The 24,372-nt window shown below is 32.0% G+C and overlaps 1 protein-coding gene across 1 annotated transcript in view; it reads right to left on the bottom strand.

Annotated features, from left to right (window-relative positions):
* Window positions 1–23,985, bottom strand: part of LOC134722802 (hemicentin-2-like) — a 44,673-nt gene extending 20,688 nt beyond the window's left edge. The window contains exons 1-7 of the mRNA XM_063586427.1: window positions 23,899–23,985; window positions 20,449–20,748; window positions 15,061–15,369; window positions 12,771–13,061; window positions 9,718–10,038; window positions 6,820–7,122; window positions 375–683 (exon numbers count right to left, since the gene is read on the bottom strand). Coding sequence (XP_063442497.1) covers window positions 375–683; window positions 6,820–7,122; window positions 9,718–10,038; window positions 12,771–13,061; window positions 15,061–15,369; window positions 20,449–20,748; window positions 23,899–23,947 — 1,882 coding nt within the window. The 5' untranslated portion in view covers window positions 23,948–23,985. The remainder of the gene's footprint in view (window positions 1–374; window positions 684–6,819; window positions 7,123–9,717; window positions 10,039–12,770; window positions 13,062–15,060; window positions 15,370–20,448; window positions 20,749–23,898) is intronic.
* Between the last annotated feature and the right edge of the window lie 387 nt (window positions 23,986–24,372).

Below are 24,372 nucleotides of genomic sequence, written 5' to 3'. Positions count from 1 at the left end.
TTCTGTAGAATACGTATCAGTTCTATACATAGTTTGGGAATCCTTTGAAATTTAAAATTAGACACACGCGCGAGGAGGAAGGTGGTGTCACCTGATACTCAAGAATATTATCGTGGATTTTGTTTTACATTTTTGCAGTTACCATGGTAACGGTGGCCATTTTGAACCATTCCAATGTCTCTTGTACAACTTCACATGGCGGTTCATATTACGGTATAGTTCCATCAACATGGATCCCACCAATTCCGAGAAAAAGCATGGACAGAATGTGTGGATTTATAAAAATAATGAAAAGAAAAAGAAAGAAACGTACAATAACAATATGTCACCCCAACTCCGTTGAGGGTGCCATAAAAAAGTAATAGTATACTTACTGCTATAGAGTAAAGTTGAACCAGGGTTACTAGATGTTGACCCAGCAGCATTTGTGGCCCTACATACATAAGTGCCAGAATCACTTGGTTGGAAGTTAAGAACAGTTAAAAAAGGATCCTGGGTTGTACCAAATGAATATTTTTGACTGTTTCTTGTATTTAATAGAGTTTGCTGAGAGCTACCAGCTGCTGTAAACAGCCAGGCAATGTTTTGTGCAGATGGAGTTCCACTCACAGTGCAGGTTATTCTCTGCTGATTGCCGTGTATAACACTTTGATTTTGTGGAGTGACAAAAACAGACAGAAGTCCTAAAATTAATCATATTATTAATAGGACTATGTTAAGTCTAATTTCGAAATATGAATGATATCAATAAGTAGAATAAACATAACTTAAGGAGGCTCGCGGGTCTAAGATTTTCAGAAAAAAAATAAACATTTATTTTTCATTACAAATTTTTTCTATTACCTTTCGTAGTGGTTAATCTATCATATGGTACAAAAATCATTCCAAAAATCAATTCGTGTTGGCCCCAGATGAGTTTTAAAGTGTAGATATTATTGAAAAAGCTCCAAATTATCTCCCTTTGGTGCAAACATGCCAATTTTTTGCAGTAAAATTGAAATATCTTTTTAAACTTATCGGTGACCTATATTTTTTATTGTTATTTTCGAATAAGCTGTACATGAACTAAATAATTGTAAAATATTAGCGATTTCTGTAATTTAGTTCTTTTTTTATTTCGATATTATCGCTATTTCTCCTATTAGTTCAACAGAAAAAAATTACATTAACAAAAATGTATGTTTCTTTCGAAGGCAGATTGTGAGCGTAAATGAACGGTGACCCCATCTTTTTATTTCATGTTTCTATTAAGTATAAGATAAAGTTCATTAGTAGAAAAATATAGGGAAATCCTATATAAAATTAAAAAAATTGATTTAGACCCGCGAGCCCCCTTAACACTTTACAAGTCGAATACACTATATTCTCTGTTGTATATCCTCTCATCGATCAATACAAAGAAAATCACGAGTGTACCGATTACAAGTAATTCAAATTTCATGTAGAGCAAGAACATTGTACCGTCACTGATGATTATATTAATTCATTTGAGGTTATAAACTCTTAGTACAAGTCTTTTTTTGTTTAATTTTAATGTAAGATCGTCATTCCGGAAATAAAATTCTTCTTTCTTTAAAATTCTTCTTTCTTTAAATTTCAATTTACGAGGAATTGATGTTTCTTGTGGTTAATAATAAGAAGTATACTATCATGAAAACTATTACATGTGCATTTATTCAACTGTCATTTTTCACTGTTGTGAACATGTATTGAATCCGCAGCTTTCAAGAAATTCTTTAAATGATAGATTCATGAGCAACGATGATTTGTGAAGTGATATTAAAACAAGAAAAACTTCAATCCTTATCATAAATTGTACCTTTATATTTTTTTTGTTTTAGATACATACATTTAAATATACCAGAGGGATAGTCAAACTCAAGTATCGAAAATAAATTGACAACACTATGGCTAAATAAAAAAAGAAAAAAAAACAAATAATAGTACACATGACACAACATAGAACACTAAAGACTAAGCAACACGAACCCCACCAAAAACTGAGGGGATCTCATGTTCTCCAAAAGGGTAGGCAAATCCTGCACCACATGTGGCAACCGTCGTGTTGCTTATGTCATTACCAATCCGGTTATTAGTTTAATACGGATGTACACTAGTGAAAAGGGAAGGGTACTGTAATTACGACATAAGGCACAGATCCGATATAATCTTTAAAACGGTTATTCCATAATGGTCAACAAACTTGTGATGGCGTCCGTAAAATTTACGAAGGGATGATTTCAACTTCACCATTTGGAACTCTTGGTGTAATAGCTTTTTTGCAAGTAATTCTCTGTTGAATTTTTAATCTGCACTTGTCTTCTTGAATAACAATCAATGAGGTATATCAAAAAAATATTTTAACAGATTTCCAGTTTTAGTAAAAAAAAATAAAAATCTTCATCTCAGTGGAATGGAACAGTTGAAGAACCCATTGTGCCCACATCTAATAATTGTAACAGTTCCATGATGACTGATTACATATACAAACAATTTGAAGATGGTAATGTTATCAGTATGCATCAATTAGTTGTTACATTGTATGTCAATCTTCGAGATTTACCTCAAAGAAAAACATCGTGAATTTCTCTATAAAATTATCTTACACGTACATGTATACGGTATATAGAAGAAGCGAATCGATAAAATTAAACGTGTCTTATATAAAATAGAGATGATTTCTAATATCAAATAGTAAAAATGCAGACATACCATGTAGAAAAAGTTGTTTTTCGGCAATGAAAAACATGTTTTGTTGAGAAAATACCAACTTTTAAAACATTTTGTTCTTATACAAACAACAATTATCTTTGACTTTATATTCCATAGTTAGTTAAAAGCAAACGTTTATTTCCGTGTGAAATTTAAAGCGTGGTATTTTTCTTATGTAGAAACATAAACAAATACTACTCATTCTAATAGGAATGCGATACTTTTTAAATATAAAGGCAGTATTTGTTTCATATCACTATAAGTAACAGTGCATGTAAATAAGCAAGTTTAATGTCATTGCTAGACATCAAGGCAGGTTTAAAGCATCTTTTTCAACGGAAAAAGCTTTGAAATTCAATAACAACTGTTTTGATTTTGTCAACATGGTTTTCAATGTAGATAATAGATACATCTTCTGTTTGACAGTATATCGGCATTCACTTCAAAGTGAGGCTTACCAATCCTGTATTCAGAAGGGTTATAGTTACGATACTGTGGTCATTGAAGATGGTATATTACGGTATAAATATTGATTCACTCATAGGGTCTTTGCATCAGAAATCACATATATTCTAAAAACCAGTTGTTGGCATCATACAAATTATGTTCTTCACATGTATTTTATGATTGTATGTTACTAAACCGCATACGGGAGGATTGTGTTTTTTTTAATATGATGACGACATACTCTTTAATCAGTTCAATTGAAGTCTAAAGATGGCATGTCAGTAACTGCTAGTAGTCCTTTGATAATTTAGGAATCATGGTGAGTTTGCTTAGATTTTCTTTTACCTATTTTGACGTTGGATTCGGACTTCTTTTGTTCTGAGTTTTACAGGGCGTATTGCTGAGAGGTTTTTTTTACATTGGCTAGAGGTATATGGGAGGGTTGAAATATCACTAAACCTGTTTAAACACGCCGCATTGATGCGCCTGTTCCAAGTCAGGAGCATCTGGCCTCTGTTAGTCTTTTATACTTTTTCAATTTTAATTAACTTTTATGTTTAAGATATGAAAAAGAAGACGTGGTATGATTGCTAATGAGACAATTCTCCACAAGAGACCAAGTGACACAGAACTTACCAACTATAGGTCACCGTATGGCTTTCAACAATGAGCAAAGTCAGCTTTATAATGACCCGAAATGACAATGTAAAACAATTCATACTAGAAAAATAACGGCCTTATCAATATACAAAAAAAAATAACGAAAAACAAAGATGTAGCACATAAACAAACGACCACCGCTGAATTATAGGCACAGGAGTATAGTGTGACGTAAGTTTTCACTGAACTAGTACACAATTTGTTTACTGGCCTGCTGAAGCACGTCTCCGGATGCGGGATGTGTTGAAGAACCATTGTACATTTGCCTTTATTTGGAATAATGTATTTTTTCTATTTGAATATTCATTTCAAGGTATAATTGGGAATCGTATTGGATTGCACTGTTTGTCTGAATGTTTTTTTTTTAAGAAATACTATTTCTTCGTCTTTGTGGATATTTACAGCATGACTTATGCCTAAGTGTGGTAGGTTGGTAGACTAATCACATAAGCAAATTTCGTCATAGCAAAATTACAGAAAATAGAATTACTCGGTATAACCATGTAATCGAAAATAATGGACATCATATGATGTTCGTCATAATTAGAACTTAATCGTAAATTTTGTTACAGATTCGAAATTTTAGTGATATTTTGCATATGACATCAAACCTGTCATGATGACTTGTTGTCGTATTTATTTTATATGAGAAAACTATCGCAGTTACAAATATAAAAATACTGCGTTCATAAATTTTTCATAATAAAAACACATCGCTGTTATATTAGCAAAATATCGCATTTATATCATACAATATAGCAGTTTCATTGGACTACAGGTAATTTTGGTATGGAAAACTATTGAATATATCGAAATCGCATTCCATCTATTTTGCTACGTGATATTTATTGCATGTGTACATCTACAAACGATAATAGTTATCAAAAGTACCAGGATTATAATTTAGTACGCCAGACGCGCGTTTCGTCTACATATAAATCGTGCACTATTTTCATTTGTTAATCAACATATTGATTTTGTCGTTTTACTACAACTTTCTTTCTATTATACTACACAATTTATGAAAGTAATACAGTAAGACGTTTTGTTGTGTTAAATAATACACTGTTTGAAGAAGATTAGTCTTAAATTACCGAGAAATCTTCCTTTCTTCAGAGATATGTAAAAATTCGTTGGAAATTTCACACAATACAATTCGTTTATATAAGACAACATCGCTTTTTCATGTATGAAACGTTTTATCGATTCGCCTTTACCATATACTGTTAAGCATCTGCTTATGATATATAATATGCTCAGTTTATTAATATGTTTCAAGCATGACCGTTGCAAAACAATCATATAAAAACCACAGGATAATGCTTTTGTTAGTTTTTTGTTATTGTTACACTGGTTCCATCGGAGATACTAATTAGGTCTTCCACTTTTCGTGGAAAGACCTATTGTTTTTCTTCTGATTATTTTTTTATTTTTTTTTTTCTTCTGCCGTCTGAGATGCTTTTTTGTTTTACAACATATCGAATGGATGTTTGGCCGACGATGTTGTTCAGTAATGAATGTTTCAAAACTCACCCTGTGTGACTGAACACTTATTCTTATAGGAGTTATCTCCCCGCGTCCCTTTTTTCTTGTTATCGCTATATATCTAAAACCGTATAAGATTTTTACAAACTGTTTTCACCAAATTGTTTGTCTACTCTAAAGAATGATTTGCTTCACTTGACTGAGGTGATCAGAAGACATCTTATGGGAGTTATTTCCCTTTGAAAATTTTAAATAAACGATATGTTGGGTTAATTCATATATTATAAGTTGTAGAGGCCTACAGTATTTTGATATGAAGTCCTTGATCCATATAAAGGAAATTGAGGTCAAGGTCACGTTATAAATTTTGAATTTTGATTGTTATCGTTATTCAAAAGAAACTGTAACAGTTTATGATATGATATGTTTGCAAAATCACTGTTTACAATAAGGCGCAACTTCAACTTATTCAGTCGAAGTGTTTTGGTTAACCCTTAGAGGAGTTTTATCCCCTTATGTATTTGAAATCATGATTTCTCCCTAACCATACAAGTGATTGATCTCGGACCTTCTAATTTGAGTTCACTGACCCATGACCTTGAAATTGAGGTCAAGGTCAAAGGTCAAGGTCATGTTATAAATTTTGAATTTTGCTTGTTATCGTTATTCAAAAGAAACTATAAAAGTTAATAATACGATTTGTTTGCCAAATTACTGTTTACAACAAGGGGCAACTTCAACCCATTTAAGTCGAAGTGTTTTGATCAACCCTTTTAGGAGTTTTCTCCCCTTTTGTCTATGAAATCGATATTTCTCTTCAACCATACAAGTGATTGACCTGGGGTCTTTTGATTTGAGATCACTAACCTATGACCTTGAAATTGAGGTCAATGTCAAAGGTCAACTTGACGTTCTAGATTTTGACCTTTGCTTTAAATTTGTTTTTGTTCATTATAAAACAATTAAGTCTTCTGCATATACCTATTAATCTTATTTTTCTATATCAGTTGAGGTACCAAATTACATCAACAAGGAGTGATCCTTTCTAACATCTTTTTGTCGGTCAGCGTCATTTTCAATTTATAAATTAATTGCCATGTATATTTGCATTTTGAATAAAAGACATCTGGGATATACATGGTACAGTTCATCGCAAGATCAGCAACATGAGTATAAATTATCTTTACGGTTTGTTTGTAATCGGTAAATTTCAAAAGGGGGGCTTACCAAATGTCATAATAGATATTTGATACTAGTATAAACCTTACACAATTGATAAGTGTTCAGCTATGAACTTTTACCTATTTGGCCGATTATTTTACATTTAAAGGGCAGCAACCCTATATAGAAGACATTAATAAATGTAATGCCTACCTGGATTATCGTATCAACTTGGAGATAAATATTCCTATGCAAGCGTTGCTGGATTGTACGTTCATAGAGATAAATAATTTCACAACTGAGAATCTCTATTTTATTCTCATTAAGACATTATGTGGTCATACAAGTACTTACCTCCAGTTACTGTAACAGTTCCTAGATTACTGGTGCCAGTGCCTACTGCATTTGTAGCAAAACATGTGTATACTCCAGCGTTAGCTGTATTGACAAAATTAATGGTTAATGAAGGTGTAGATGTTGTACTGCCTTGATATCCCTGGTCTCCATTGTCAATTCTTAGAATCTGATTATTTGAACTTCTCTGCCAGTAGACTTGAGTTACTGCAGGACTAGCAGATACGATATTACAATTAATTAGCACTTGACTACCATAGGTTGCTGTGTAGGTAGAAGGATTAATCTGGACTACAGGCACACCTTGAATAAAAATATATGTGAAGAAGAAAAAACGAAACCACTGAAGGCAATTAACACTGATTTGACACATTCGATCATCTTTAAATGACATAATCGTATATTTTTGGTGTAAAATAACAATAATAAAATGTAATATTCCTTTTTAATAAGATGTATAAATGTACAACATGAAAGGAATTTCACTTAAATGCATATACTACAGCCTATTGTATGTCAATCTTTGAGTTTTATTTATGTAAGTACATGTATTGCGTGCTGCAAGGACATTTATATATTTGAAGTATAACCTGGCATCCGTGTATAAAGAGATATAATTAATGTTTATTTCTTGATAATTTTGTTGTGAATTTTGATGGTTCTTTTAAGATTCGATTAATTTTCCTTTTTTTAACCAGAATAAAGAATTTCTTCTACCTTTTCTGCATAGATATTCTAGAAAAAACTGATCTAGGTTTGTAAACATTCATGGATTTATGCTGAGCTTATTATATTTATATGTTTTAATCATTCCTAAATACTTTCTCCGTGGTTAGTCTGTATATGATAGCAACGTTTCTAAACTAGTAATTTGCTTTCAGTAACTCTTATCATAGATTACTTCCAAGACTTATTTTGAGTACATCAAACCTTTTTCACGAATGTAACATTGTGCCAATCACACCAAGAAAACTTTATTACAAATTATTACTAATGTTTAAGGCAAAATATGGCTTAGCTCCAGTCTTAATTTATCAGCTTCTGAAAACCAAAAATAATATAAAACAAAAGTTTCATCCTCAGATATTTTTATAATTCCAAAACCAAATACAGAGTATAAGTCTACAAATCTATGCACTTTTAACATAACCCTCATATTTGTACTATGCCATAATTGTTAATGGTATCTTTACATTGTTTATTATCTTTATTATTGAATAAGCATTGTTTACTTTTAATGTAATTATTATTGTATTAAAAGAGCCGTATTGAACATTTGTGTAATCTAAATGAGTTACTCTCACTATAAATAACGCGAAAAGGTGAAAAGACGAAAACGCGAAAACGCAAAATCGGTAAAGAGCGAAAACGCGACATCGCGAAAATACGAAAACGCAAAAACGCAAAATTGCTAAATCGCGAGAAGGCTAAAACGCGAAATCGCGAAAATGCGAAATGGCTTTAACCTACTATCTGCACTTACGAGTTCGTTGACAGAACGATTATTTTACAATAAGGCACTGCGTCCGCTAGAGGTAAAACGTATGCTGTAATACGATAAGGTTGAACCTCAATCGAAGTCGTAAGTTAAGCTATCAGCTTTCTTTCAATTTTTTCTCCTCGGTAGACGAATGCCAGAACAACTAAATGTCAAACAATGACGGCAAATACACGTATAGGTAAATGAAAAATTGCCTTTCTTGATAATAATGCCTAATGCAGCCATCATCCCATTTTTGGGACAGGTTAGTATCTCTACTAAATAACAGTTTGATTCTTGACCGCAGATATGAAAGTAATCAAAAGAATCAAAGATTTTCTAAAATTCAAATAATTTTTTTCGCCGAGGTGCAATAAGTAAACAGAAGAAATCCAAGTGAAATAAGATCGTCTCAGGTTTCTTAGAATACAGTAAAGTGCTCTCGACCAATGAGATTGTAGGATTTTGGTGTCTCTTTATTGTGAAAAATGAATGTGTAGCATGTTCGTAGAAATGGTTTATCCTACTATAGCTAGTTGGATCTATTTGCAGTTCAAAACAGAGAGTTTATATGAATTAATTACAGATGCCCCGAAGCACATTTACCAGATTGAAGGTATCTTTCACAGTGATTGGGTCTGACTAAAGTAGGCTTTGTACCTCTTTAAATATTATTATGAAAAATAACAACTATCAAAAAAAAAAACAACAATAGAACATAATTGTTTCCACTATTCTGATATAATAAACAAAACTGAAATTTGATTTACGCTTAAACTTTTAAATGTATTTTATCAGAACATTTCCCGTACATAATAAAATAATATTGAACAGCCGGACCAAAATATTTTCTTTGGCATAACATATGTTGTGACTTGAATGTTTTTGCTGATTTCAACTGTAATAGAAGATAGTTTCTCGATACAATATTATATTATTTACATTAATACTCACAGTCAGGACACTACAATTTTTTTTTCCATTTATTTTTAATGCTGTGGTATGTAAGCTTGTCAAACATTTTTTAAGTATTTCCCAAATTAAACAAAGTCCTTACATCCCTTAAACTATCCCATAAAAAATACTGCAAAAGAAGTCATGCATCAATTATAAATATTTAATTTACACTGAAAATGAAACTTATTCTTGAATACATCCAATCAATACATCATTTCAGCCTTAATCACTTTACAAAAGTCTAAGTTTGTAAGAGAATGATAGCCTTATCATGAAGAATGGGGTTATAATTCTTTTACAGAAACTTAGATAATCAATTTGCACTGGACAGCAATGAAAAATGCACGAACAGAAATGTTTTCTTTAGCCAATTAGATTTTAGTAGATGGTCTCATAGTTAATTATAGTATTTCGATTTCTTATTTGTTAACATGCACTTTTACATTATAAATCAAACATACTTCCTGTTACAGTTAGACTTGTTGTTGGATTTTTTGTGGAGGTTCCAACAGCATTTCTGGCCTTGCAACTGTATACTCCTTGGTCGGTTGATGCAACACTGTTTATGGTCAAAGATGGGCTATTGACTGAGGAGCCTGAATACTTTCCATTTGAGTTTGAAATAGAGATAGGGTCTGTCGTTTGTCCTTGAATATTGGTGAAGGTCCACTTAACCTCCTGTAGAGGACTGTTAGGTGAGTTAACTGTACACCCCAGAATAATTTGTTGTCCTGTTATTTGAGTATAGGACGACTGTGGGATGGATGTTATTGGTGGTGTGCCTAAAATGATTTCTAATGCATATTTAAAAATTATTTTAACTGTAAATGTTAACTTTTTGCTTTAATGTTTATATTGCGTTTCTTTCAGGAAATTATTGATCCAACAAGATTTATTAATAAAAAAAACACTTTCTGGAACATTTTTAGAATTCATTTCGTTATCAAATGTATATTTCCGATACCAAACACAATCGAATATGAATTGAAATTGACATCTTTGTTATCTTTGCTTATATTTTACTTTCACTTTTTTGGCGACAATACCTGTTTTTATTATGGCACCAAACTAATTAATGGAATGATATCGATTGACACTATTTTTATAATATAATACACATATATATCATTTATACATTCCAAGCATAAATATTGGTCCCTTTTAAGGTAGATAGGGTGTCTTCCTCCATTTTGGATTTTGAAATACCAGAAAACAAGGTCTAGATTTTTGATAAAATGTGCAAATTTTGAAATTAGTAGGTAATTTATGAGTAAGATTTTTTTATTATAATATAGAATATGCCATGTTTTATCATATTTATGGTTGTATTTTACCAAAAAACAAATACTTCTGTTTGATTATTTTTTTTCCAACTTTGACAAATAAGGAGAGACAACTCAAATGAAAGGGCAGATAATTTAGATAGGGTTACTTTTACAATAGAATGTGTTAGGAATTTACCCATTTTATTATGTAGCAAGAAAACGAGTCTGGTGACCCCATTTTTTCTTCTTCTTATCTGAAAGAATAATATTGTAGCTACCTTCTCATATTTTTTCTCAAAATTCCATGATGTAGTTTTCGTTTTATGACCGAAAATTGGGTTTTCCATGAATAATCTATACAAAATTTGACAACTTTTGCACAACCTGTAGTGGGAAAATAAGTCCGGTGACCCATTTTTTTCATTAATGTTCTTAAACAAGCAGGATATAAACTACATGTTGGCAAACTATTATGAAATTCTATGGATTAAAATTTAGGCACCCCATCTACCTTAAAGAAAAGAATATATCCGAATAGCAGTGTAAACAAACAAATATGTTTTGCAAAGGATGCACATTTATGAAAACATACTATCATGTGCAATGTATGACAATATCGGATAAAAAGTCTCTTCTGCTGGTTTGTAAAATCCCACTTTTAATTACAGACTATGTGTACCAGCAAACCTCTGGTTTGAAAACCAACACATGCGCAAGGTTTGTAAATTATATATAAATTAACTAGTTTTCTGTGCATATATGAATCAAATTAAAAACGACCTAACTCATCACTTATTAATATCCGATAGCAATAGAGAATTCTCAATCAAACAGTAAAACTCATACAGATCATCAAAGCAACATGCATGAATATGCGTCTGCTATGCAGAAAAAGTTCATCTTTGAATATAGCGTAAAACTGATACGTTTAATAACCCTCTGTTCACCATTGTCGCGAATCCGTTCATCCGTCTGTTTGGTAGTCCGTCTGTTCGGCAGATTTTTGGAAGATATTTTATTAAAAGCTTTTATGACTCATATGGAAGAAATTATTTATGTTTTATCTGAAGCTGAATGATTTTAATTTGTACTGAGTAAGCAATTTTTGATTTCACAGTGCATTCACTTCCTGATTGCTGATTGGACAAGAACATTGTTCGTCAAATCCATCTTTATACAATCAAAAATATTCTTAGCTCCGATTGCAGGGAATGGTTAAATATTTGGTTTACAGTTACACATTAATGAGTTGTAAAGTGTAAGCAATGTATACACATATCTGTCATGTCTGTCAAGCACTTCCTGTTTGCGATAATTTATGATATTTTACAATGAACATTTTGTGAAATGTTCCATGGCTCTTTTTGAAGTGAATGATTTTATGTATTTAACTGCAGTTCTATTATACTAATTAGTGAAAAGTAAAATCACTAAAATACTGAACCCGGAGGAAAATTCAAAAAGGAAAGTCTCTAATCAAACGGAAAATCAAAAGCTCAAACACATCAAACGAATGGATGACAACTGTCATATTCCTGACTTGGTACAGGCATTTTCTTATGCAGAAAATGGTGGATTGAACCTGGTTTTATAGCTAGCTAAACCTCTCACTTATATGACAGTCGCATCAAATTCCATTATATTGTCAACGATGCGTAAACAAAACTAACAGACACAATAGGTAAAAATGCCAAAAATAGTGGTACAGCATTCAATATTGTGTTATCATCTTAATCACTACAAAAATAACAAATGTAACGAAGAAGCACAAAAAGGCATACATCAAATTAAACATCCTCATTTTGCTTATATTATACGATTTTATTTCTCTATGTAAAATCCACCCATAAAGGATGAAAGGTTTTAAGTACTGGTGTAAGTTGTAAGGCGTGATCATATGTAACACTTACCATGCAGCCACTTCCTTTTTGTTAATATTTTGAACTTTTACAACTCTCATTATACATGCAACGTTTGTGTCACATCTATTTTGTCTCTACTTAAGGGGAATACTTTAGAATGATTCAGTATACATGTAGTCTAATTCAATGACACGCAGCTGTACACAGGTCCACAATCCGTGTTAATCTTGTTATATCATGTTTAGCATATTTGTGGTATGGAAAGAAGATTCGGTGATTGTAATATAAATACCTTCAATATTATTACAAAGTTATCTTATTTCCCCCTCTATAATTATAAGATGACTTTATTTTCACTAACAAAACTCAATGTATACAGATATTTACCAAAAGGGTTCACATTAATGGTATCTGTATTCACAATGTTACCAGTGACAGCATCAATGCCTCTACAGACGTAGTTTCCACCATCAGATTGTTGTACATTAGTAATTGTCAGAGATTCAGTAGCGACAGTACCACCAGTAAGTCGTGAATTAGTGCCTATATTTAGTTGAACGTTATTTTTAATCCATATAATTTGAGATGCAGTTCCTTGAGTAACATCACACAGGAGAGTAACTGTTGTCTGTAGAGTTGGAGTGTACTGATTCACAGGAGCGTTAATTGCAATAGGTTCTACAAATGACAAGCATAACACCAAATATAAGCACGTTAATTACAAATATAAATTGAACTAGAACCAAACAAACAACAATCATGTGCAATTTAAATATATGTTGTCTAGTAGCTTTTTAATCACCTTTCCGTAGCAATTGAGATCAACCGGTGTTCTGTTGGGATTGTGTTCAGCGAGTTTTTGTATATTGTTTTGTATATACTGCTTAGTTTTTTTAATCGTTTCTATAATTTTAACTATGGCATTCTCCTCGCCTCCCTTATATAAGTAGCAGCACATGTTTGTTTAGGGTCAGTGATTACGTCGAGGCAAGCCATTAGCCGAAAACAGTTTTAATTGGAATTCATTTATAACATATCATTAAAAACTACAACAAGTAGTAGATCACAGTGGTTCAAATACTGGATAAACCACTTAGTGTTGACTACAAATGGTTACCCGGAAAAGATAAAACTTGTACAAATCCTCATGTGTTCTCATTGTATTATACAATCAGAAATCATTATACACATTGTGGATATGTAATGATACAGTTCTGTTGGAAAATTGTGATACATGGATTTCATCTACAGCACTTAATAATCGTACGACTTTTGTATTTGTTATTTTTTATGTTAGACACTGTATTGTACAAAGTAAGATATTGTTTGGGATTAAATAGTATATCTTTTCAAGTCGCTGATTGAAAAAGTTATATCACCACAGAAACTCATACCAAGTTAAATCATCTGTTAGTACTGTATTAAAAAAACCTGTTGTTATATATGAATAAAAACAAGAACAGATTGTGAGAAAATGATATTGCTGGCACTTTCTGTGTTTTTACTGAAGAAAAATTACACAAACATATTTTGCACATGCAACCTAAATATCTGACCTTTTACTTTCCGTCTATCGTGAATCAAGTTTAATGTACATGCAGTTATATATAGAACAAACACGCAAAGATCACATTTCACCCCTACAAATTTAATACTTTTATACATGTTTATCCTCATCAAAATCAAATTAAACTATGAAAACAAAACAAGACACACACTAACTACTTTGCAGCAGATATAAACTGAAATTATTCTTAGAAAAATAGTATCTATAAGAAATGATCAAACTAATTAACTTTATTATAATAATCCGACATTATATAATCTTCTCTGCAAAGGGTAATGTACATTCCGTTGATATTATGCATTAAACAAATATGCGAGAGTAATCAATACGGTTTTACATAATGTTGGCTCAATTAATGCTATTGAAAATGTTTTAGATAACCTCATCATAGAAGGTAAGTTTTAAGTTTGGCAGTTTTGCAGTTTTGCACAAACACTTCCTTTCCCAAGTTTTGCAGAACTAACAATTGCAAACAAAATTGTAAACTGTTATCATGAAGTGTAAACAAATGTGTATCTTAACCGTTAAACTGTTTAAGGTTGATTTTCTTTTTTTTTTTAATTTGAGGTTGTCGGTTTGAATAGCGACCAATATAATCCTAATCGATGATTGAGAATATAAGAATTAACGGTTTTGAATATTACTTTTTCAGTGATGAATAACATTTTTTTTTACAAAGAAACACAAAAGAGAATAAAAGCGTAATTACTAATTTTAAATGATTACATTCCATTATCAATTTTATAACCATAAATTTGATAAACCATAATTTGTTTTTTAAAGGAACCACATTTCATGAAAAAAACACATTAGTTTCAAAATATCTTAAATTGTTTGCACGTGCACTTTGTCATTACTTTAAGAAAGGATATCCTATTTTTCAAACCAATTGAATAATATAGTACGTGTTGACGGTTTACAAAAATGTAATGCACGAATTTACTTGTTTTCTTTGTGTCGTTTGATAATCATTGACCGATAAATTATAGTCTTTTATATTATAACAGTATGAGAATGAAAAACTACAATGATTGTTACGTGTCAAACAAACAAACATGTGTATTTTCTTGACTAGATAAGATATTAAATGTTCAAATTAGAAATACTCACGAGAGACTGTAATTTGTCTGCACACTGTCTGTGGAGTAGTAGATGTGGTTGTATGTGTAACATCACAGCAAATTGTGTCTCCATTGTTAACAATCACTGGGCTCCAGATAAGGGTACCAGTAGCATCATAGGATTGTTGATCTAATACACTGTTAGATGTAAACTCAGTAGTAAACTGAGTATTTTTATTTTGATTTCGCATGCTCATAACACCTGCTGGATAACCATTGACAGAAACACATGTCCATATGCCTTGTTGTCCTGGTGTTAAAGTGGTCGGACCAGTCAAAACTGGTGATTCTGGTGAAACTATTCAACATATGTAAACATACGAAATCAATATAACACGATTGCGCTGCCCAATTTAAAGTTTATTCTAACTTTAAAAACAATGATTGAATAGTCATTCATGTTAGACATATGTACGTCAGCAAAAGTAACTGTTGCAATAAATAATCTGATTAGAATGTTTCAAAATACGAATGACAGTTCAATATTTCCCGCTTAGAACTATTTCAAACATGTCTGTTTATCAGATCATGTTCATAAACAATATCTTATACAAATAATGTACATAATTGCGGTGGTATACTTGTTCTTTCTATTTTGAAGCAGCGTTTAAAGGTGTTATATGACTCTAGTGCTGTAGATTGTCATTCTCAAGATATGTCTGACTCATATATTTCCTTTCCAGTTGGTGTTATTTCATGCTCGTCAATAATTGATCAAATCGCTATCATATTTATTGTTTCCCTTTAATATTTATTATGGATGCTTTTAATATAATACTAGACGCTTGAGATAATATAAAGTCCGTTAAAATTATCGTCAGCAAGTAAAAGAGAGGCGAACGATACACAAATCTAGACGAAGACACCCTTATTCGTTTATTTGTTATCATCTTTGTCGCCTGAACACATTAAAAATCTCCTCTTATATTTGATGTGTTTCCCTCAGTTTTAAATTAGTTCCCGGATTTGTTCTTTCGTTAATCGATTGATGAATTTCGAACAGCGATATACTACTGTTGCCTTTATTTATTAAAAATAAATGCCTATTTACTACTGTTCACGAATTATCTGTATTTTTCCCATAACGATTCACTTATTTTTCTTGCAGATAGGTAACATAAGAGCAACATAATGTCAATGTGTCTTTATCATATATTTAGTACAAAATACAGAAATTTTGTATCTCTAAGGAAGGTTTTTTTCCAGTTTATATCACCTACCCTGTATCGCATACCCCGTATCGCATACCTGGCGTGACGTCATAATTCGAATGACGTCAACGTTTGACCTATGACGTCTAGTTGCTGTATTTCCTTGCATAGGACAAATGTCCAATCATCACAACTAAAATCGATATTTTTTCCAAAACAAATATACCCACTAACTTTACGAGCGATCTGTATATATATATATATAAAAAGACACAGTAAGATGTAGAAATATCTGAAGTTTTATTGTTTTTTTGGTCCGCATAATTTTTGTGAAGTTTGTTTTAATCACCTGATTCATTAAACACAAATGCAAACTTTTACAATTTTAATTTGGTAAGAAGAGTTAGCAAACCTTTCAAGAAATTTTTGTCTAGCTGTTTACCTCGTCAGAACATTAAAATGAGCATGAATAGCATCATCGCCAAATAAGCATTAAAGTTTTAAATATTTCTACACCTTATAATAGTTATTTGAGAAATATTAATTTTAGTTGAAATAATAGCTTCGACAGTATCGTTAGTATACGCATTTTAAAACATGGCCTTTAAACTTAATTTGAGAATGTAATAAGGTTATAGAGGACATTACGATGTGGATATTAAGCAAAAAAAGGAAGTCTATATAAAAAAAACAAGTCAGCTTGAAAAATACAGGAAATCATAATGTTCTTTTCTAGCTTATAATTTCGGACGATTAAAAAAAAAAAAGGGATATCTCATTTTTCTGATTCTATTAAGATATGGTATGATGAACAGAATAAAACATGGCAAAATCAGTATCGCATGCTGTATCACCACTCGACCAATATCAGCCCTCGGGACTGATATTGGTTTCTCGTGGTGATACAACATGCGATATGGATTTTGCCATATATTATTCTATATGTATCAATAAGCATTAATGCAATAATGTTTGCCAAATTAGCAACCGCTATTTGATTTTAGTATTATTCGTACATTAGGATTAATTGTATAAAGTATGCTTAATTTTAAGGAAAAGATACTGAAATTATTTTTGCATGGCTTTGAAATGCAAACATTTCTTTTATTAACTGTAATATTGGAATATCATTTGCAATCTGACATTATAAATCTTTGTCTTCTTCTTCCTAGTATGTGGAAGACTCTTGTGCTGAAATGTGGAATAAATCCGAAACGGAAAGTCCCTAGTCATCTGTCAAAATCAAAAGCTCAAACACATCAAACGAATGAATAAGAACTGTCATATTCCTGCTTTGGTGCAGGCGTTTCTTATTTAGAAATGGTGAATTGAGTCTGGTTTTATGGCTAGCCAAACCTCTCACTTGTCCAATCAAACTCAATTATATTGACAACGATGCATGAACACATATCTTGCCGCCTTACGTTGTATCTGTTCAAATTTGGGTTTGTTGTTATGAATCCAAAACAGGCAAGAAGTACTCGATGGTCTGACACACAAGTTGAGTGTATGTAAGGATAATGTGTGCTGTTTTTTATGATTCTACTTAAAAGTCCTAGAGTTTTATTTGACTTTGAAGTCATATTATCAATATTAGACCCCTAGTCAATATCGTTGCTAATTGTAACACTTACTCGCTGTCCTTAATATGTAATTTATGTTAAGATAAATTATAATGCCTTTAGATAATTTATTTTATGTAAAATGCAATGTAATTTGCAATTCGTCATTATAAATGCCTTAATGTAATTCATGTACTATATAATATTTGAATGATATAAGGATACAGATACTTTGACATTTTAACTTTTGTGTGTGCTGAATGCAATTATGTCACTATCGTTATTAAAATCATGAACCCCCATTTTTTTGTACATTTTGTACATGAGAATTGGTTATGTATGGCACTCGTGTGGTTTTTTAGCTAGGTTCATGAACACAAGGTTTATATCAAGTTGTTCTTTTATTTAACTGTGCATTTTAATTTTGGAAACTTGTGTCACTATGAATTTCACATTTCATTTTGAAATGAAGTTTACTTTCAGAAATATGCAGGAATGCTAGTAGTCAATCAAAATAACGTAATATAATGAAAGATACATATGTAATGCATCATTTCAATATGATCAAAACACGTTGAAAGGATTGTTTAAGGGGAAATTTTTGACTTTCCTACAAGCAAAAACAAAAGTTTTAAATTAGAATGAATTCATTGCAGACTACCGTTAAGTACAACGAAGACTTACGACAATCGCAGGATATTTTAAGTATCATGGCGCTGTTGTGTGTCGTTGGACGAGAATTGGACATGCACCATTTTTTGCTATACGATGTTTTGTCGTGTCGCTGTCGTGAAAGTGTCTTCCACGGTCGTGCGACGGTCGTGCGACGGTCGTGCGATAAACACATTTTCATAAGTACCATCTCATACCATTTTGATAAAAAGACGTGTACTACTGTCGCACGTCTGCCGTCTGTTTTACGACAGTGGTACGTTTGTCGTGCAGCATATTTTTGTTTTATTTAGAAGAATTCAATTTGGCGAAAATAAATGTTTGGAACAACATACTTTCTGCCGTCTAAAGAGGGTGGCACACATAAGGTTATGTTAGCGTTGATTTGACCCCACGAACAGGATTGGTTGGGCCATGGATCGAACGGCGCCTACAGATGATGCAGTATAGTACACTGATGCAAGATGCAAGAGTTGAAGTGGGAATCTGCCGTTGATTTCGTTGGATTCATGCAGTGGAACCTGGCATGTTTCAAGAGCCCTTGCTAAGAGTCGCTTAAGGGTCGACAGTCGTCTACAGTGACATGAAAGTGACACGACAGTGACACGAGAGTGACACGACAGTGACACGACAGTGACACGACAGTGACACAACAGTGACACGACAGTGACACGACAGTGACACGACAGTGACACGACAGTGACACGACAGTGACACGACAGACAGTGACACGACAGTAACACGCGCATCCAGTGACATTAAAACTGAAGAAAAAATAACACAATACAAGTTACGATTGATGTACGACTGTCGCACGACTGTCGCACGACTGTCGCATGACCGACTTGCGACAAATTACAATTCTTTTATTTCTGTCGTGTACCCATCGTCGACCATCGTGATCTAGTCGTTGCTGATATGACCACTCGAAATATATTTTTGACATTTTGCACGACAGTGCCACGACAAAAATGTTATAAATCTTCTACGACAAAAAATCCTACGATCTGTTGTGACCAGGGCATCAATGCTGAAAGATTGTCAAAAGATGAAACCAAACACTAGGTGACATATTTTTAAAAAATAAAAAAAAATCATTGAAATAAAGACTTTTGAAAAACTATATATATTTGTACATCTAGTATCGTATCGATATTGCTCCTCAGTCCGGTATAGAAAATAAAATTCATGTGTAACGTTTGTGTAAAACAAAATCATTCTTTATTTCTCGGGTGATCTTAAATTTTGACCCAAAAATTGTTTCATATGGTGATGATGGAACACTGTCATATAAATAAAGGCAACAGTAGTATACCGCTGTTCCAATATTGTACATGCATTAACTAAAAACAAAATCGGGGTAACAAACTAAAACTGAGAGAAACGCATTAAATATAAAAAGAGAACAACGACACAACAATAAAATGTAACACAAACAGAAACTAACCATTAGACAAAATCCGATGAGAGTAACAAATATAACATCAAAACCAAATTAATGAATTTGGGATAGAAAAGTACCGTCACACGTCTTATAAAAATGTGAATTCACACTCAAATATAAGAGAAAACAATCGACACACCGGAAACACAACGTTCAAATGTAACACACACAGAAACGAACTATAATATAACAATGACCATGTTCCTGACTTGGTACAGGACATTTTTAAAGAAAAAAATGGTGGGTTGAACCTGGCTTTGTAAGGTGTCGTAATAATGAATATGTATATTACTACAAAAAAGACATGGAGGTTAAAAAAATTAACAAGTTTAATTCAATAGACATATTCTTACAAATATACGTCTTTATGTAATATTCACATCTGTACTTCGTGTGTTATATCGATGCATTATTAAAAAAGCAAATGACTTAATTCTGCGATTGTTTAATTTTTCACGTTATGCAGACTACCAAACAACAAACAAACTGTGTCTACCGATAGACCAAACCTTACAATGTACAACATCCTATATAAAAGTGAAACTTACATTGTACCTCAATAGTTTTAGCAGTACTTAATGGATTTTGTAGTTCACCATTTTCAGCTTGACACTCTACAACCTCTAAATGATAATCTTTAGTGGCAGTAAACGTGAAAGATGTTGTCACTGCTGTACCAGCAGTTGTTGTAGAAACACCATTTGTTATTTCCGTGTCGTCTTTGAACCATTTCACAGTCGGTGGTGGATCACCTCTGGCAGACGTACATGTTAATGTTATCTTTGAATTCAGAACTATTACTTTAGGTCCGTTGATGACTGGTGATCCGGGAGGAATCTGAGATGAAGCTAGAAAAACAATTGAAATCGTTAAAATGTATAATAAGTTTATCGATTTGTAAGTTTGCTTTCATATATCATTGAAATGTTATCTCTAAATTCCGAATAATTGATAATTTGCTTGTTCAACTGCAATTAGTGATTTGAGTAATTGACGCGATAATGATTATGATCTGCGATGATAATAATAGCTCGCAAATATGATTGTACTTTGCAAACTTGTAAATAAATATAATGCAATTGCCCATTACAACTCTCTTTGCAGCTAAAACTGTGACACTTTAATTTCATTTTTAAGTTCCGTAAAAATTATATCCCAGAACGGAAAGTCTATATGCAATACTTTTATATTCAAAGGTCAAATTATAGGGCTGTCCGTCATATTTTCAACATTTATTTGCGCTGAACTTCTAAGAGTTTAAACTTATACTCGAATTATATATTATCCCAACCTCCATTTTTTTACTTCCTTAGAAATAAAATGTCGGAGCTAACATTTTTTTTTATAATGGTTCAATTCCCTAGCGATGTCTCTATGCGACCATATATGGGAACCAGTACGTTAACAAATTAACATATCTATGAATATTATTTGGTTTTAGAAACAGCTGTATTTACAAAGTGCAACCTGTAGTGTGAAGAGACAAGCTAACATTTACTTTTTTCGGCAATTAAATGACATATTATCAAACCAACATCAAGCCAACATTACCTAACATTATATACATCAAAATACTTTACATGGCGAGTACGTGTACACACAACGTAGTAATCTTTAACTTTATAACAGACATAAAAAATTTGCAGTTTGAATATAGTTGTTTTCATATATAAATATCAATTTAACCATTTTTTTTTTCAGAATGTGGATCTGTTTTGCTGTTCACAGATGCATATAAAAATATCTTTTTCGTTATGTTGAAAGCATATTGAGTACTGTCAATATTACAAATGTATTAAAGAAGACATTTATTATCCTTAAAACAAGGAAGGTGTCTAAGACTCTAAGTAAGACAAAACTACAAGATCTAACTACAGTACAGATATGTATTTCGTAAGTCGCACTTTTTTCATCTTTTAAAGTAATGTTGACGTGCCAACATGACCTTGTTCCTAAATCGTTGACAAAATTGAAATACATGTGTTTAACTTTACGATACGAAGGTGTGTGTCATCCTATTATCGTAGTATTACACATTTTATACATATGTACGAGCATACACTAAAACCAATTCTTTTGTATGGTTGTAAAATTTGGGGGATGCGTACTTTTGATACAGCTACATGTAAGAAAATAAATGAATATATTTTAGAAAGGTTTTTAGCTATGATTTTAGAACTTGTTAGATTTTCTAATTATTTTTTACTGTTATCTTCTCAATGTTAAATCATTGACGTAGACCATTTCTTTTAAGATTAAGATTTTTTTTCAGATGCACGAGGGTACGATTGATATTGGTCGTAATTGCAACTATCTGCATCAAATAAAAAAAACTGTTTCATTAATTTAATAATAGATATAGGAAGATGTGGTGTGAGTGCCAATGGTACAACTTTCCATCCAAATAACAATTTAAAAAAAGGTAAACCATTATAGGTCAATGTACGGCCTTAAACTCAGAGCCTTGGATCACACCGAACAACAAGCTATAAAGGGCCCCAAAATTACTAGTGTAAAACCATTCAAACGGGAAAACAAACGGTCTTATAGCATTTAAGTGTAGTAAATGTAAATAAACAGTTGTCACGTGTTGGTGGTATATGCGCACATTTTGTTTACCCCGAAAGATATTAAGATAAACTTTGAAAGTTCCTGTATATGTTTCATGCACAAGTGTTGCAATGTCGGCGTATAATTTCGGATCCTGTTTCATTAAATTTGCAAACACTACACATAACCAATTTTGACCTCCACACTGGAGAGAGTCCAAGTCATGCCTTGAATCAAGACTTTTTTAGTCTGGATGGGCGTGATTTTAATCTGCTGGTAGATGGCTTAGCAGTGTAATCACAAGTGTTGGCTGTATCTGTTAACGGTGGAGAGGAGGGAATGGATCGTTACACTTTGTCATCAAAATTTCGCTACACTAATTGGACATTTTGCAAAACGAAAAATGTCGTTCATGGCATTGTCATTTCGTCTTTCACAAATAAGTGTTGGTGAATTTTGCATCTAATTTAAAACACTTTTATAATTAGGCAATACCAATTATGACTTGCATGTGTAGGGGTCATATGAAACAAAAGTTTGAGATCGTTTTGATTTACAATGTACTGGGCATATGATCGTCTCTTTTTGTGTTAGATGTACAACACAAGTCTGTGCAACCTCCCAGTGATTTCATACTGTTCAGCCTTTACAAATAGTCAGAATATGGAGAGAAAGCAAGAATAAAACATTCTAATGATCTGTCTTTTCGAGACAAAGATGTCACAAATCCTTAGAATAGCATTCACATATAATACTTATCTTAATTCCACCATCTATGAAGCATTTTTTCAGGAGGTCAAAATAATGACTTACTTTCCAATGCATACACGTATTACAAAATAATCTTTTTACGGAACTGAAGTCTTATGAAATTATTATTGTGAAAAATGCAACAGGGTTATATTCGCATTTTGAATTTTTATAATTTATTATGTGCATTAAACAGATTTTGTTTTAATATTGCAATACATGTATATCAAATTGCATTTTAGTCTAAAATGACAAAATCGCAATAATAAATGCTCGCAATAATTTCAGAATTTTCAGTATGAAATGAGGATTGTAAATTTGAGAATATATCAAAGAGAAAACAGTCCGACCAAAAGAGTGCGTAGTATGTGAGTTATTTTAACTTTTTTGTGTCTCACCACATAAGAAAACAAGTTGCGTAATAATTCGATTAACACATTGAGAGTGATGTTTCGAATTAATCTAGAAATTCCAAATCAGAACAAAGATGAAAACATATTAACGTTGTCCTTACGACAGTTCGATTCCATTAATTTGTAAGCTCGTCCTCTGTAAGTTTCGGTCTATCACCAAAAAAAAAAGAAATAAACCGGACGTTTGACTTTAAATAAACTTTATAAACTATACCAACAAAGTAAAAAAATAGAAGGTTTTTTTTTTTGTAGTATTAAATGCTCTCATTAATATCAAGTACTTACCGAGCACCAGGATCATATAGATTATTATTAACAAAAACAAAGATTCCATTTCAAAATTATTAGAGAGTATATTCTTATACTTCCGTGTACGTGCACATTTTCTCGATTAACGAAGCATATAAATTATATTAGGTAAAACCAACGTAAATATTTGAAAACCTTTTCAATTTTCAGCATGGATTTTAACATGATCGTTTAGTTATAGAAATTTGTTAATACATGTATTTAAAATATTTTGTAGTTGTTAAATATGATTCACCGATCAATGATATATCTACAAAAGTATTAGGCGAGCGCCATTACAAGGATTTGGAGGTTTTTAGTGCACCTACCTAACACACGGCTATATGATATATCATTTGAAAGGTCTTTTATTGTACATTCAGAATTGCCTGGTCGTCAAATTGGGAAATGGTCACATTTTTCTAAAAACGGCAAAAAAGGGGGGAAAATATAAGTCATAATTTGACGATA

This window comes from Mytilus trossulus, chromosome 6 (genome assembly GCF_036588685.1).
Source record: "Mytilus trossulus isolate FHL-02 chromosome 6, PNRI_Mtr1.1.1.hap1, whole genome shotgun sequence".
Lineage (NCBI taxonomy): Eukaryota > Metazoa > Mollusca > Bivalvia > Mytilida > Mytilidae > Mytilus > Mytilus trossulus.
The sequence above is the reverse complement of the archived record's forward strand: the minus strand, read 5'-3'. Positions and strand labels throughout refer to the sequence as shown.